We start from the raw sequence: 18,222 nt of genomic DNA on the forward strand, positions 1-18,222 counted from the left end.
ACGGTTTCGCATAATCATTATATCGCGACAAGTTTTCGTGACAGCGTTTATTATATCGAACAATGTAGTTTGTATTTAAACGACAAAATACTCTATATTGACGATTACGAACAATTAACATAAAAAATATTGTGCAAACGATTGGAACTAAGAGACAGACTTTTCAAGTGAAACAGAACAGTGACAATATTGGTTGTGATCAAAGTATTTTATTATTGGACAATTCAGAAAACAAACTTTGACAAAGTTAACAATTTATAAAGATAATTATAACAGTAAGAATATTAAAAGAAACTGATATAATTTTTGAAAGTAACAATTATATTATATAATGTTATATATTTCTATTCCATAGAAAAGGAGGGATGTAATATCCAGTCCGCTACTTTGTACCATTCCGTAATATTACCCACTGGATTGCTATTCTGTAATATGGACCAACCGGAAGTATTATTAAAACCATGCACATGGAACAAGATGGTGTTTGTTGAGTCTGAACGTTAAGCCGTAGTTAATGATGGCATTAGGCATGCCATCAACACATAGACACTACAGGCAATACTAAAAAGCCCATTCTAATGCGCAATCATCTCGTTTTCATCAAAATATCGCCATCATAGATATAGCGATGAAAATATCTCATGTGGCTGTGCTTTATACCTCCCGATATAAGGACAAAAAGTGGCGCTTAATACCAGAACCAGGGGGTTATCACCTACCACCAGCCTTCCTCTGTCTTAATCAGTAATGTGACTTTGGATTAATCCCTTAATCACATGATTTAATCTCCAAATTAATACTCGGCCACCTACTGATGTCAGTAATGACTGAAAAAAAGATAACAAGGTGACTGTCCAAAGCTACCCGCAAATTCGTTTCTACGGGAGACATGACCACAGCATTCATATATTATGTTATATATTATATAAAAGGGTAGACAAGTCGTGTTCCCGAATGTTGTGTATACACTGGAGGACAGAAAGGCCATGTTGATTCCCACCAAACGTGACTTGATTACGTTACTCTTGGCTGGCATCGATTTACGACGGTGTCCCAGTAGTTTCCTTGTCTTCACAACACGCTGCTATGTAGGCCTAGAGGACACAAACTGTGTTGCAGGCGAATAAATGGAACTTTCCGAAACATTACTGCAAAGTTCATCTTCTCTGAGACAACGTTGTGTAATCTAAAAGACAAATTGGAGACGGTATCGAGTTATCTGGGACTGCGTCTATCAAACATCCTTATCGAGCAGAGAGAATATTAATTTTCTCGGCATTCGTGCGATCTTATGCAATAACGAATTAATTTGGGAACTGTGTCATTTATAAGGATTCAAATCGTTGATAAATCACTTGGAAAATTAGGGATAATACTGTCACAGGTATGAATGAGGTTAACCGTCAGTTTGTTTGTTCTTGTTCCAGTGGTGTAAATGAGTGTTTATCAAAGCCTCCGTACAATGTATTACCTTCCATTGATTCTTTAGGTATCATTCAGCAAATCCTTATAGCCAAAACGACTTATTTCGAACCCATATCACGAGCATTTGTATAAATCCTCGCTGTACAGCGTGGGATGAATTACTCCGCGGGGACCGCTCATTAATTGAAACTGTCGTCAACTACCAGACAAATTAGCAGTAGGCTATTTCCGAGTCAACGACTCTCGTGATTTCCACAAATTGCTTTCGTATGCACGATTAGACACAACTGTTGCTAATGTCACTGGCGATGCATAGTAAACATGGTAAAATTCGCGTATTCTTTTTACACAATCTTCATAATTGTTTGCAATTGAGTCCCATGTCACCTATAGCGATCTTAATATCACGGAGTGCACGTTTCGACTGATTGCAAAACGGCGACAGCACCTGCGTGTTTGTCAGCGGTTTCTCTTCTTCCCGTATATGTTTGTTAAATCTTTACATCTACCGAGATTACAGTAAATTCGTGGTCATTGTATTAAATTATCAATGATGCGATCGGTCTATCAGGTTTCAAATGTAATATTGGTGTGGTTGTCGCAATACTAGAACCTAAATAAAAGCAGTAAAGATATGGTTGTGACCGACGCAAATTCTCAGGCTTTATACAGATTTAACAAGACTGCGTGATGAAATTAGACCGGCGTCAAAAGTAGACACTGAGTGTGACTTCCTGTCTGATGCAACGCATGCCTCCTTGTCATCTTAATATTACTCCATTGTGGTAGTTTAGATCGTTTTCTGACGTCATCGGATGATATGCTTATATCAACTCACGTGATAGAATTTGACACGCATATCTCCAACTTGCATTATCAACCCCATCAGCAAAGATCCAGCATATAATGTAATCTTACGCGAAATCAATCTTTGCTACTGGCACAAGAGGAAGATATATGTGCTGATTTAAGACACTAGTTGCGTAAATATACGGTCGTGCAAGGCCTGCTGTACGTAACGTGTCCCCTTAACAAGACGTGCCCAGAAAATAATCAATACAAGCTATGAATTCTTGAAAGAAAAACAAATTGGAAGCGGAACAAGTTTGACGGCGTTATTGATATCAATTTAAGGCCAGACATGCCGTGTATACAAATATCGCCTCCGTTAGAGAAGAGCTCCCTTTCGTGATAAGAGGGTAAGAAATTCCATTATGACCGACAAGGTGTATGCTGTCAAGAGAAGAGCTCAAATGGACACAATTAAGATTTCCCTTTTTTCAATTTGTAGATTAATATTTTGTTTAAAATTGTACACAATTAATTGACAATGAAATGGAAAAGCCAACATTTTACTTTCTATTCACTGTTCTTTCAATACTACGGCTCAGGAAAAGGAGAGAAAAAAAAAGACAGAAAAAATAGTGTCAATGCACAAGGACCAAAATAGCACAAATAGCAAATAACTTGGCACATGTTTTTGATATCATAAGAATAATCAGGACATGAAAAAATTCAAATAATTTGTCAAAATATTGATTTTAAATATAAGGTTCTGTATCATGTTCTCATGCAATTCGGTGCCTTAGCCAGTGACAGAAACAGGTAAATTGTAGAAAACACAGAAACCGCGAATCGTAATTAAATAGTTTCCTGATGAAATTTAGATCAATTAATTTGCCATCCGTCATTACAAACTGACGCTTGGAAGACTACGACTTCACTACAATTACCACATGATTGGCGTTCCCTTACGTTCCCGGAATGCCTCCGCCGCGGCTAGGCGCACTACCAACATACAAACGCGGATGTTCTATGCAGTTTCTCTTGATGATTACTTCCTTCTCTTCATTCGGTGACCTAAGTTGGTGTTTAATTTTATTTTCTGGTGAATTTCATCTGTCGCTTTCACATGCTATATGTTATAACCAACAGAGCAAGGATGGTTTTATTGTGATTAATCGTTGTAATTTATTTCAATTCCATTATTGTCACGTTGTTATAATTGTTGATTCTGTTACGCAAACATGATTCCTTCTCCATTGAATACTTCAACATGTGCAATTATTTACTTATAAAATGAAGAAACAGACGGATTTAAATGAACGGATCTCCAAAGAACTTGAATGCAGTTTAAACTTTAAATAAAAATATCTACCAAACAAAATCAAATAAAAGATTTTCAAATTCATATTCACTAACAATCTTTCCAGAAACCCCACTCAATCATCACGATGAATTATAAAGAAGGAGTAACCACAAAGAGACTTCTATTGTACATCAAACATAAATTGCATCTTAAGGAGCATTTGTCTTAAAGTTTGGATTTTTTGTGTTTTACGTCATATTAGCATCTATTGTCATTTAAGGACGTGCCAGGTTTTAAGAGATGTGTTATGATATGTATCATGCAAAGTAAATTCTAAGTGAAATAATGCACATATTCAAAGTCGAAATATGTATAACTAATTACAATATACAGAATTTAATTTGGCGTTTTGTTCTTTAGTATCAATTAATCATAAGAAGACTGTTTGCATGCGTAGATGACTCATATATTGATATGAAACACTTGTTCCAGTCTGCTGCACATGCCATTCTTGCCACTGACGGATGTTTTTCATCAAAAAATCAGGAAATTGAACTGTGTTTCGTTTGACAGACATGGATAGAATATCAATACATACGTGATACTAAACATGCCCACTCTGACGGAACACTGCCACACTAGCACCATAATGGCAGACACCACAAAACTAGCCGGTAGTTCGTAACGACAGATGTCCGTTCTATGCACCTTTCATCTGTAAAAACGTTCCGGGCCGTTTCTTTTTTCTCTATCTTTGCCGTTGTTTCGTTTTGGTTTTCCCCTTTATAAGTTTTGTTTACAAATGAACCTTTGATGCCTATAATGAACTGAGAAAATAGGAGACATAAAAACTGCTGACGACCGATGAGCCGTGCCAGGACTATCGTAGCAGACGATCGGCGACGGCACAACTCCCTATCACGGGATTTTATCTAAATGAAAGGACAAAGATGTCGTGCATAACCTAGTTTAATCAATCCGACATTACACTCGAATGAAATGATAACAAAAGTCTGATGTTATTTGAACTGTGCACATATGTGTCTGTGCTCAGTCGGGACGGCTACAAATTGGCGCGGACGGTCTTTTGGAAGGAAATTGCGCCGGGGAAAAATATGTCATGTACCGAAAACAAACACAAACATATCATAAATGTTTAATTATAATGAAACCAATAAACACATTTAAACTGGACACGGGGTTAATCAAGCGAAAAGTCCACACGTGGTTTTGACTATTTTACAGGTGTTCTGCTGCCTGTTCCTTGGAAGAGAACGAACGGAGCATTTTGTTGCAATGACGATTCTATGGTGCTTTAAAACAGAACATATTTATCTTTTTCATCTTCATCAAAGTGCCATCTGTATGGCTACCTTAACATACGAAGTTATTAACGGAAGACAATTTTACGAAAAAATACGAAAAAAGTTTTTTTGTAATTTCATAGGTATACACATTGTCCAGCATTAAACACAGCGAGAAAGCTGTTTCTAACTCTATATGTGTTATGTATGCACTACAGATTCTAAGGCCGAATTTAATTTCATTTTAAAAATGTCAGGAGTATGATTTTTTTTATTAAAAGCTGCTTAAACCATGTTATCGACGTAATCAGTCATGAGAGAACTATTATTTGATTTCTTTCTACAGAAAATATTGCTGAACCATTAATCCCAGGGAGATAATTTAAATTTTCGTAATAAGAGCTCGTGTCTGTCATTAAAATCATGTATAAGTGCGAGACATGAACTTATCTTATTTCAAGGCATTTATTTTTATGCATTATAATCATCAATCAGCTTATCGCTTACTTTAATAAAGATGTGGAAATTGATTATTTTTTTCTTTAATATTATAGTCGAAAAGATGTAAATTAATCTAAGCTCACTGTTTGATGTCATTTGGAATTTTGTGAAAATTTTTGGAATATGGCTTTGCAAGACTATCTTATATTAAAAAAGAAAAATGTCAAAGAGTTCAATGTGATTAAGTTAGGTATTAATATGCACACAATCATGCATAACATTGAAGGTGCCCTCTTCTCGAGTAAAAGGTTAACTCATGAAAACTCCAACCTTTGTGTCAAGGTCTCGTTTAAAATATCCAAAACTCGAACCGGGGAATATCAATTTTATTACATATTCATTTCAAGTATTCCCTAAAACAACATATACTCGAAAGACTTTACAGATGATTTAGATAAAATTGAATATCCAACTAGTAACAAAGTCATTATAACAAGGTTTCATTATAAAATATATAAATCATATACCAAAGGATAAATATGCCCTGTTCATGTACACACATTGAATTACACCTTCCATACTGGTAAGTACGAGCCTATATCATGCAAAAGTAAAACAAAAAGTAGAGTGACGAGTTATTCAGACAAAAACACATATCACTTGTATGGCAAATAAAGACATGAACTATTGTTATGATGATATGTGTTTGAAAGACACGCAATCAATATATTATAAAGTAATAAAGAGCATATCTTGTTTTTAAAATAAATTCAGCAAAATAATGAAGAGATTATTATCCGAACAGCAAAAGAAATGCATACAGAAGGGAGTACAAGCTTGATTAAGTCTGCAAAACTAAAATGATGAGATCAATGCCAAGCAGACAAGCTATGTAGTTTGTGAAGTACGAAAAGGGCGATAGAAGCAGAAAAAGCTGTCTGGGATTACGTCCTTTTCCAGATTTTGTCTCAAAGTTAATATCTCTATAATGACTTTCTATACATTCATTGCCATTTTGTTGGCGGATGGTGGTGTGGCCACCGCTAGCGGTATTTGGTGCATATTTGTTCCTCTTTTTGTGTATACAAAATGTAGATATATATGTCGTGGAGGGGGGTGTTAGAAATAGAGAAATTAAATGATGAGTAGAAATATGTGTGAACCATTACTGATATATTAGTACTCATTGTGAGATATGACTTCTCTCGTTATGATGTTTATGAGTGATAATATTACAGAGACTGTTGTTGAATGTTGTTCTGATTGCGTATTCGGGTATAAAGATACAAAATATGTTAGAAGTTAAGCATAGAATGTGTTAGTCCTGCTTGTTGGGGATTATAAGTATATAACGTGTTAACCTATTTTTTGATATTTCAAGCATAGCATGTGTCAGTCCTGTTTATTTGATATTTAAGTATAGACTGTGTTAGACCTGCTTATTTTATATTCTAAGCATTAAATGTGTTAATCCTATTTATTGAGATTTAATGTGTTTGTCCTGCTGATTGGATAATATAGAAACAGAAAGTGTTAGTCCGTATTCTAATTGAATTCTAATCAAGTTAAAATGATGAACATCCTTGTACTTATGCCAATGTAGAACAACAACAACAAAAAATTGTCAAAGAAGTGTCTGACTCAAACATGAACACAATATGATCGCCTTTGTGTGCCGTTCTCACCTCTGGTGGAAAGGTCATCAATTATTCAATTTTATGCCATCGGTGCGTGCACGTGAGACACAATTACGGGATCGACCTAATTACCCGCACAATGCAGGGGGGCAGTACTCCGGCCTTAACCGGTCCTGGTGTGAAACGCTATCTTAAAACGACAATAAATAAGAAGCAACACAGCGGGGACGGTGGCAAGCATGGATCCAAAGCAGGGTCGTAAATCCCGAGGTTATTTGAGTACAAAACAGCACGTTCAGTATACACTATCAATAGTTTTGAAATCATTTAGAAAAGTTCTCGATTTAAAATCTTAACCTCTTCATAACATAGTATTGATAAAATGATAACCTACAACATCAGATTTTTTAACAGTATACGTGGAAATTGGTAGTTATTGTTGCACATTTTATTTTCCCTTTTTGCGTGATTAATTTGCATGTCAACGTCTAGTATGCTTATGAAATATTCAAAACGTGAAAAGAGTGTGTTTTGAAATAAACAGGATGTGTTATCAAAGTTTTTAAATAATTGATTAACAATTCTGCATTTTTTACTATCGGTGATTCATCGATTATGTTTATGTCCTTCAATAACATCCTGTTACAAAAGGAACATCAAAGGTTTGATAGCAATCATTGTACAAACACGTCCATGTCTGTTCTTTTGAAAGTAAATTCAATATTGTCATAGAAACTGCAAGAATCATAATAAAAGAGTATTTTTTAAACAAACAATAACTAATATTTCAGGGGTACACGTCACTTAAAATACGAAGTAATGCATCACAATATTTACGTAAGGAAGCATATCTCCTAAGTATTGGCAAGACAAAGAGACGGGAGACAACTCTGGGGCATAGAACAGCCAGATTTTAAGAGGAACACTAGCTATCTAATTGGAAAAATCCGTACGAGTGATTTTTGCACTGGTTTGTTTGTTTGTTTGTTTGGGGGGTTAAACGTCCTCGCAACAGCCAGGAAAGAAGATAGAAAAGAAAAAGACAGAAAAGACAGGAAACAAAATAACAGCGTTGCCATGGGAGCAGCAGATCAATTTTGGTCTCGTCCATGTCCTCTTCGTACAAGACTTCGTAAAAGACCAGGGAGAAACCTCCCGACTCTGCAGGGGGGCCCATTAGTCGCCTTTTACAAAACACATGCAGTTGGATACAGCAGGTCTGTTTTTTATTTCTTTAATGTCCCCTAAACAGAAGACAAGGAAGAAACCAACCCGGATTCTGCAGGGGGCTCATTAGTCGCCTCTTACGATCTTCCTCCGAACCTGCATGGTTTTGTTTGCACTGGATTGGTTTACAGATTGACCAAGAAAACTACAAATGAAATGAATTTAGGTATCTATAAAAACAAAAATTGCGAACTGAGAGGATTTTTTCGATTTTTTTACACTGTTTTTCCATACTATTTACAAATGTGACTCTTAACTCACAGTGGCATTGACCTCAGCTGTAAAGAAAGCTTGTTAATCAATCATACACCACTGTTGTTTCTCCTTTAACGCACCAAAATGACAAACGGTGAGAGCTCGTTTATCGCTTTTATTTTGTTTAACGTCCTATCAACAGCTCAGGTCGTTTAAGGAAGTGCCTTCATGTGTGCAATGTTTGCGTGCTTCTGTATATGTGCTGGAGGCACGGTATGTTGATGTATTTGCCTCCTGTGGATAGCACAGATTTGATGCCGACTTGAGAGTGTTACCTCACTGAAATACCATGCCGACAGCACCTTGCACAGCATTCGATCCGGGGGGGGGGGCTTCATTAGTCGTTTTTTACGACATGTAGTGGTGTAGTGGGATACATCTGGCCTATTCTTTCACCGAACTTGCAGGAGATAAGAGATTGTCACACACGAAAACAAGTATTTGTTGTTTCCTGAAGTTGTACAAAGTAGTGATGTTCATCTTTAATACGAAAGGAACTATGGGTCAAATTAATCCCTTTATTTTACGAAAAGAGACTGGTGTCATTATCACTATTTACGCACACTAGAGCAGCACGACCACAGTTGCTACAGGTACAAAGGTTATTTTTCATCAAAGCTTCTCCTACTAAAATTTTCATAAGACATTTTGGAAACAACAACGATATTATGTATGAATGACTGTTTATTAAGACCGTTTTTGCTTATTTTGCCATGTATTTTGTACGAACCAGCTCTCTTATTTTTTCTTGATTTCTTGATGAATCATTCTCCTTTCCTTATCTTTTTTTTTTCCTATTGATTTTATACATATATTTGTTTTATCTTTATTTAAACCATATCGTCGTATTTTAAACAAAACCAAACGTCACTATTCTTCTTTCAATGCTCCCTTTACCATAAGTCTGAGTAAAAGCCAGTCTATAACTGTTTGCAAATATCTTATCACGTTTCGGCGTTAATTAACAAAACCTAAGCATGAGCTATGACCATTGTGGTCAGCCTCCTGCGTCTTGCTTGACCATACGGCCGCTGGTAGTCATCTATCACACTATTACTCCCTATTGATCTGACCATGAGCCAACAGACTTCACATCGCGGTCCCTGTGCAAGCTAACACGTTATTATCCGAGAAAACGCCTGATAAGTAATGATTAATAAGACGGGGTAAAATTGATACACAAGGAAAAGATGACCAACGGTAGGAAACAGGGGCGCGGTAGAGCCCGGTCGATACCTGCTCACAGATAGGGCTTATTGGCTAGCTCTGTCTTCATGGGGAAGTGTTGGGGAATGCCAGCTCTGATTGCCACAGGGCAAACAGGAAAACGCTAGACGTGTTTACTACTGGGAGGTTAGGGGAAAGCAAACTATTTTTATTCCTGCAGGGGAGAAGGGAGGTTCTCACACACGAAAAAAAAGGAGGACAGGTTAAAACTGGGTCAGTATACTACAGTGAGAACAAGAATGCTAGTTGAGTCGACTTCAAAAAGGAAAGGAGAAGATATTATTTTCTCTACCAAAGGGAGGAAAGGAAGACGACGCATTATTTGTTTACTACAGCGAAAACTGAGAATTTTACGTTATGTCTTTCTAAGTCATGGCAAAAAAAGGCGCAAGGTTAGGTCCGTCTACCTCATCAGAGACTGGAATGTTAGCTCTGTCTACAAAAAGGACAACAATAAGAAGACAGAAATTGCAAGTACTTTCTTGAAAGAAATGACGGGGGGAAGGGGTAAATATTTTCGGCTATATGAAGGGTAACCTTCATCTACCACATGCAGAACATGACGCACTGTTTATGTCTACCATATACAGGATAGTGGAGGACAATATTGATTTACCATCCAAATGAGGCAATGATCTAGTCACCTAATTAGTTAACGGTGGAAACCTAATCTGAAGTTTAAGGTTGGGGTGTTAGGAAATGTTTGTTCGCCTCAGCGAGCTCAACGAACAGCAAACTATTAAGCACAGAGAGGGCAGGGAAGGGTACACTCTATATCTACCACAGATGGAGCAGGGCTTTTAGGACACCCCTGCATGTATCGTAGAAGGCGACTTATGCGGGAACCCCCTGTAGAATTGGGGATTTGCCTTGTCCTCTTTTTGGGGACACAAAAGCGACACCCATCTCAAATTTTGGGATCTTTATCTTTCTTTCTACTTCTCAATATTGGCGCCTGAATGTTGAACGTTCGCCCATGTGAGGAAGGCAATGGGTTCTGTCCTCAGGCCGGGACATACCAAAGTCATTATAACGTTCAGCATTTATGGAAATGGCAACAACTGTTTCATCCGTTGTCATTATAATGTGATCGGGCTGAATGCTGTGCTGAGTGCCTACGGCATGTTATTTCAGTGAGATAGCACCATAAAGTCAGCATCAGTTCCGCGATATCACATGGAGGCAAGCACACCAACATACCTTGTCTCCTGGATTCACACACATGCACACATACACTACACACATTAGGCACGTCCTTACATGACCTTAGCTGTTAATAAGACGTTAACAAAACTAAACTAAACTAGGCTTATAGGCCTGGCACAACTAAGTAATTTACTATGTGTTATTACTCAGCTTTTGAGCTAATAGAATTAATATTTGAAGTTCATAACTAGTGACAACTGTCTAGATTCACAGATATATACCTGACAAGGGCTTTAAAAGACATTTTTGGGCGGGTTTGGTGACACAGGACGGGATCACCCCCTGATATTTGACCCCATATCAATCTGGTATCACATAATAAAATCTACTTAAACTATACGTTTTTCTAAAGTTCAATAATAGTAGATTTCCTTCAATGTAAAATATGTCAACAATTTCCTATTTAAATTACTCAGAGTCACCATATCAAACTGGAACAAATTTTAGGTAGGTATTACAATCCTCTGAAACACTTAGTGATTGGCTGATTTAGTGGTGCGAGTCCTAATAGAACCATCGGAATACGGGGGAAAGTATATCGATGAAATCTATTACGTTTCGAGTAATGTTAACTAAGTATATTTGTGAAAATTACATGATTCCCCTGATGCGATGCGATGATACCGCGTTACGATTGATCCTTAACATGATGTCAAATAATAAAATACTACAAGACAAGGACATTATGGTCCATACCTTATGGTAACCATGCAACGACAAAGAAAACCTCAGAAATTCGACGCTAAAGACGTATTGATTTTGCCACTTTGTGACCGAAACATTACTAACTTATCTGTGGCTTGATATGTCAGATCTAATTTATACCGACAAAGAAAATCTGAATTTCAAACGAGCACTTTAAGGAAACAGATTGATGAAACTATTCCGCGTAATTCCCAGGCAAGAGAAACATTGTGAAAGATTTGTGAAACTAAATGCTTCATAATTGTAACATTCATCGACCAGGAAATGTTGGGCTTAATCAATTCATGCATGTCTATACGATGCTTATAAACCAGTTCTTGTGAATAATGAATTGTTTTCAGTACTGCACAGGAATTTGCATACTTTAATTTCTTTTCTTTTTTGCATTTTAATTTGCATTTTAAAATACTTTTCGAAACACTCAGTAAGCAAAAACAAACATGAAATATTCAATAACCAGAAACAAATGAACCGATAAAGATGCATTTAAATGAAAAATAAAGTATGCGTATTGTCTCATTTATAAATTTTTGTAATCGCAAAAAAACATATTCTATAAATGAAGCCGTCATTTTAAAAATCTGTTTTGATGAAAAATTACTAGATATAAGATGAATACGTAATGCAAGCTAATTGGGAAAATAAAAAATGAACCTCGAAACATAGGGAATGGAATAAGTAGGAATGATTATAAACATACGCATATCACGAGGTCACAAGCAATTACATCATAAAAGGATATACATTACGTAAATTAAGAAACGGTTACATTTAACTTCCTACGTTTTATACCCGAAACAAAATGGGGAGTATGATGCTGCAAATACGGATCTAAAGACCAATCTGGTCAGGTTTTGTGAGAGGTGATCAAACGGTAAAAATTAGGATATTACAATATTTTTACAAAAGTATCCAGGCTTGGTAGTCTCCTAAAGGTCAGTAAGCCCCTCTAAATGCGCCACTACAGTTTGGTTGGTATGAACGAATTGCTAACATATCTTGTCGATCGATTTGATGGTTGCTGCTTATAGGTCGTTCTGAAGTAAAGTTGTTTCAATGTGTTTATAATAGAATATAAATAATATTAAAATTGAATCTATTAAAAAGGCGCAATATCGGTCATAATGGTATCGCTTGTACATAGTACGATAATTTTGCCAGAGAACTAGACCTACATTTAGAAGGGTCGATCATTCAATCTTCGTTTAACTGTCAGCCTTTTCCGTTTTCTACTAATCAATGACAATGTTATCTTGATTGTTAATCTGTAACCGATCGGTAAGTTATGGAGTTAATTAACAGTAACACCATTTTGTTCCGAAATTCCAGCTCAAACGGATGTTTAACCATATTTAAGCGCCTGATAATGTCATGATATATATGATATAATTACTAGGAATACGAAGTCAGGAAACATGTATTTAAAAATGCTCGAAGTCGATACTGAAATCGACTTATAACTTTTTATAGTGAACAAATTAACTGCACTTTATGACCATTGTCCATTCAGGACTGCCTTTAGTGTCCTGAAATAGTATAGAACAATTGTGAAATTCTTCCAAATAGCTCCATTCCAGAAACCATGATGTAAATAATAATACCAATTTATAGTTACTGCGCATTCGTGATCAATGCGACCGCAATACAGTGAAATACCGCTATGCAGACATTTTTTGTTTGTTTTTTGTTTCCACGGGATAATACCTATCATAAGACTACGGATATCGCATTCGGAACACTTTGTCTACATCATTTATAATAAAGCATGGATACTACCATCGGGTTAGGTGGTCCAGAAGCAGGTGGTTTCTTTATAACATTTAATTTCTTTTGTCGTGATTCTGATTTTCATTTGGTGTAGCCCTCGCTATTTTAAGTTCTCCTCGGTATTGAATTTGATACCACTCAAGTGTTACCTGACTGTTAAAATTAGTGTAAGCTGTGGTCTCGATGGGAACAAAGAAACACGAATATTCTTCGTGTTACACTATAAAACAACGTGTTCAAAGAAAAAAGGGCAAGCAGGGACGAGTTTCCTTGAGTTATTGCCTGGTGTCATGCGCTCCAGATTTTGTGACCAAATCGACGGCCTTGGCCTTCCATACATCGTTCCTATGGACTTCCCGTTTATAGCCTGTGGTGCTGTGACGGTTCCCTAAATTTGTCATGTAGCAATATTGCCAAGTTCCAAGGCTACAGTGGCGGTAAATTCACTAGCCAAGGCCGATATGTTACTACCGTTAACAATAAGTGTATCGGTAACACAACATGCTCGTTGTGTCATAGTGGAAGGGTGGTACGAATGGAGGAAATTAACAAAATTAACACTCAAATATATAACAGGACAACATTTTTCATAAAGCTGCATTATACTTCTTCGGTGTCTTTTATCAAGTAGTGAAGACTTTGATAATGATGAGGATTCAGTACAAAATATGAGTTTATGTTGCCTTCATACATTTTGTTGGTTTTCCTTTCTCGGCTATACTAAATATAAACAAAGTTCAATGAATACTTTACTATTCGATATCCAAGACTTGCTTTCGGGAGATGCAGGGTGATGAAGATTATTTGCACGTTTTCTTGTCGCCATTATGATATCATTTGAAATATTATATTTTCTTGTGCGATATAAAGCTCGATATCTGTTTATTATGCTTATTAGTCTACATTGTGGCTTCGATGTTATTACCCTGGTTCTGACTTTGAGTACGTGACATGCATCACTTTTATTTTACAAAGAAAAACAAAAGACGCTTACTCTTCCGCCACATGTGGTCCTATTCTCCTTGAACATTATTTGTTCAAATTTTGCCCTAGCTTTATCTATTTTGAGTTCGAAATCGGTTTTTCATTGCTGCGACATTCTCTTGTTTTTTGTTTTTACATTCTCGAAGTGTTTGACGTCTTGTGAACAAAACATAGACCGGAAAAAGAGAGAGAGAAATCAGATGTTGACTCCAACGAAAGGAAATTCAGTCACCTTCTGAAGACTACATTACATTGTCATATATGGAGCGAGACTACCGGAAGTACATAAAATGTCATAAACTGAGATAATATGTAATGTTGAACCATATATGTGTGACGGACTGAATGTAAATGTTGTGTTACGGGATAAGGGATGAAACTGAACCGCAGACATTCAATGATGGTGTTATGTTTCCAGGTACAAGACAGCACCTAGATTTGTGAAATTTTATATGAAAATAACATGCTGATATATCAGTGAATGCTCTTGTGAAACAAATACATGTTAACATCTTAATGAAACCCTGCATTGTCTTTACAGCTGTCACAACAATACCAAATGACGCTATCGAAATTACATTAATGAACATTTCTAAATTCCCTTTAGAGCCTATTGGAATGAATTTTTCAAAGTTAAAAAAATCGATATGTGTATTTGAGTTTGCTGTTTCGATTTACTGAGTGCATACTATTCCTTAGGGCGTAATGAAGATGTGATGAAGATGTGATGATAGCGTACATTTGATCAGCACAGGTAGACCTCTCTCCCATGTGCAATCAACCGGCACACCCTGGGATGGAGTCAGCGAAGCAGTTTTATACCTTTAGTTTCTGTCATTAGTCGTTGCATACGTTTAAGTGCATGCTTCTCATGACCTGCACTTTCTTTAACGCTGCACATGAACAACCCATCAGGGCTTGCCTTCTCGGTGTTGAATAATTCACACTAGAGACTTTCTCTCATTCAGAATTAAACGTTTAAAGGTACATATGACCATGAAAGAAGGAAATGAATTGGATACTTTGTATCGTAAATACAGTGATAATGATAGTTCAACATGTCCGTGCACTTCTAATAAACAACAACTCGCCTCAATCGTAAAATATTTTTCACACCATACGTACTTTGATCAGCTGTTTGTATTGTTATTACTCTCAATAAATATGTTACATGCATCTTATTTCCAAAGAGTTTCATATTCAACGAAATATGTAATATCTCTTTTAAAAATGAACATATCTACTTATTTTACAATAAAAACATTCGGGCAATCCGAAGTTTAAGATAAGAATCAATGGTTTCAAAGGAAATAGTTTTGAACATTTTTTTGTTGTGAAATCATCTGTCTTGTCATGCTTTTTAATCTTGAGATTACAGAAAGGGTAGAAAATGCTTGATCTATTTTACATTAAAAATAACATAAGAAAATAGTTAATTTAAAATAATTGAATCCGATATTTATATACATGTATTTGTTTGTCAATGCTCACCATGACTATAGTCCTACTAGAAGCTATCCAACAATTACTATTCAGATTTTTAGTTTTGTTTTATTTTATTTCATCACACGAATCTGAATTGTTTTTAATCTTTCCATGTAAAAAACGCTTGAATGCGTTGATTTAAGTATAGATTCCTAATTAACTGACGATTTCGTGGGGCTAGATAAAGATGATCCTATACTGTCCGTCGGAAGGTAGATACTGAACAGTGTTACTAGTTTTATGATATCGCCGTCTTTTGGTAATTTCTTTCACAGTATTTAGGATGTCAAATATTAATAATTATTATCAAATATTTTTCAGTCATGTTTTTTGTAAACGCTGCGATAAAGCAAATGTTTATATAAAGGATTATTTAACGACTGGTGAATCTTCATTATAAATCTCTAGGTTTTGAAAATTTCAAATCGCATACAGACACAAAATTTACCGAGTGTCTTACCACTATTTGAAAATAAGTAATGATAGCTAAATAAACATGGTGACAAAACAATGGCTAACTGGCTATTGTTTTTACCAGGAAATATAAATCACGTGATGTGATTGATAAATTGCATACCTGTCATAGAGAAAGCAGTAGCGACTTATAACGATTTGCATTTTATTTTTTATTTCGTTCACCCTCAATATGATAAATGAGCTTTAGAAGGGTTGTTACGTGAAATTAACTCGCGGCGAGCTGGATACATTGTTTCTCATATAGCGAAATAGTTATTGTTTTGCCACTATGTGTGTTTTTTCAAATGAAACAATCCAGAGTAAAAATTGTTGACTAGGAGTGATGAACATGTAGCAGGTGTAGAAGACACTATGTTTTCACAAACAAATGTTGTGTTTGAAAACCAATCCTCAAAGTATCACCTTTCGAATCTTATTGCACATATTTCATTCAGTATTTGACGGAAACTTGCTATAACAAACACATTATTTATGAAACACAAAGCAATTATTCTAAAAAAAATAGCCTTTTGACATGATTATATTTTTCATTGCGAAATATTAATATTGCTCAAATCTTTAATAATTATAGACTAATATCAAAGTACTTAAACTTTTTAAGGGTTTATTTTAGTCATGATACTTTCTTTCTTCCTTTTACTGCAAAATGTAGTTTAAAGCAGCAAGTTGTGACTTCGTGATTTATTGTTTGGAATATTTGTATTTTGCTTACATATTCTATATAATGCCATTTGTATATGTATGCATACCAACGTAAATTTTATTTTGGTATTCCAAATATCATATTGCCGAAAATATGCGATACGTGTCTTAGGATTGCATACTAACGTTCTTTGCAGAAAGAAAAATACAACAAAGTATCACTTTAATAAAATCAACGTAAAGAAAAAATCGAAATATGCCACATATAGACAAGTGCAATTGCTTTTCCAATTCCCAATCATCTTTACAGGTAAAGAGACAAACTGGGAAGTTTGCCAGGAACTCGAGAAGGTGAACTGAGGGTAAAATGTTGAAACCAAGGCAACCAGCGGTCATCTGGTTGGTAGGAGTGCTGCACCAACTTAACGAATACCGAAATCGTCATACATGTACAGCCAAAAAGTGGATTCACTAAACTGAAATGTCATGGTGCATGTATACCTATAAAAGATTCACAGTGAAACTGTAATGAATGTTTAAACATTACAGGTGAAAATTGCAGTAACGTTCTCGATTCAACAAACAGCGATATTACATCATGTACTTACCTATATGATAAAGCTGGTGACAAGATGTTGGTATGAACCTTCCTAAATATTCCAATGTTATAGTGTGCTTCCAACGAGTACTGTGATATACCCCCTGGCTTCTCTAAGTGGTACAGTGGAGGAGCAGACGACAGCCAAGTCGCGCGCGCTTGCCGCCACAGACCAAGTATAGTGGTGATGCGCAGTTCTACGGAGCAGCAGTTAAAGTAGGCTCATCAATATGGTATAATGAATTGTCAGAACTCAATACATTAATTGTATTGAGAGATTCCTCGGGACGGATGATCTGATCCGTGCAACACAGCAACACTACAAACTGTTGATGCCACCACTGCCGTGCCAGAGTTTACTGTGGCGCCGTATCAATCCCAGAGATTTGCTTCCTTCGCTGACACGTCTCCGTGTTGCAGGGTTCGCGACGTTCGCTGAAGTGTTGTTACTCCAGACACCAGTACGGAGCCTGACAAATCACAGCGTTGTTACACAGACAGATTTGTCATGAAACAACAGGATACACGACGGCGACGTAGCCAAGACAAGTTTATCATGAAACAACATGTTTAAAGACAACGTTGTTACCATGCAAGGTTGGTCAGTAAATAACGGTTCCTAAGAAAGCGTTGTCAAAAAACCAGAGGGCAGCGTTGAAAAAAACAGCAATTCTTTTAAAGCCAGCATTCTTACAATTATAGATATTTCATAACAACAACCCTAAAGACAGCAAACAGAATTGTCTTGACCAA

General features: G+C 36.2%; 1 protein-coding gene across 1 annotated transcript in view; it reads left to right on the plus strand.

The window, feature by feature from the left end:
- Positions 1–17,689, plus strand: part of LOC110464492 — a 22,366-nt gene extending 4,677 nt beyond the window's left edge. Inside the window, exon 2 of the mRNA XM_021519740.1 lies at positions 17,543–17,689. Coding sequence (XP_021375415.1) covers positions 17,543–17,689 — 147 coding nt within the window. The remainder of the gene's footprint in view (positions 1–17,542) is intronic.
- The last annotated feature ends 533 nt before the right edge of the window (positions 17,690–18,222 follow it).

Source organism: Mizuhopecten yessoensis, unplaced genomic scaffold, assembly GCF_002113885.1.
Source record: "Mizuhopecten yessoensis strain PY_sf001 unplaced genomic scaffold, ASM211388v2 scaffold10997, whole genome shotgun sequence".
Lineage (NCBI taxonomy): Eukaryota > Metazoa > Mollusca > Bivalvia > Pectinida > Pectinidae > Mizuhopecten > Mizuhopecten yessoensis.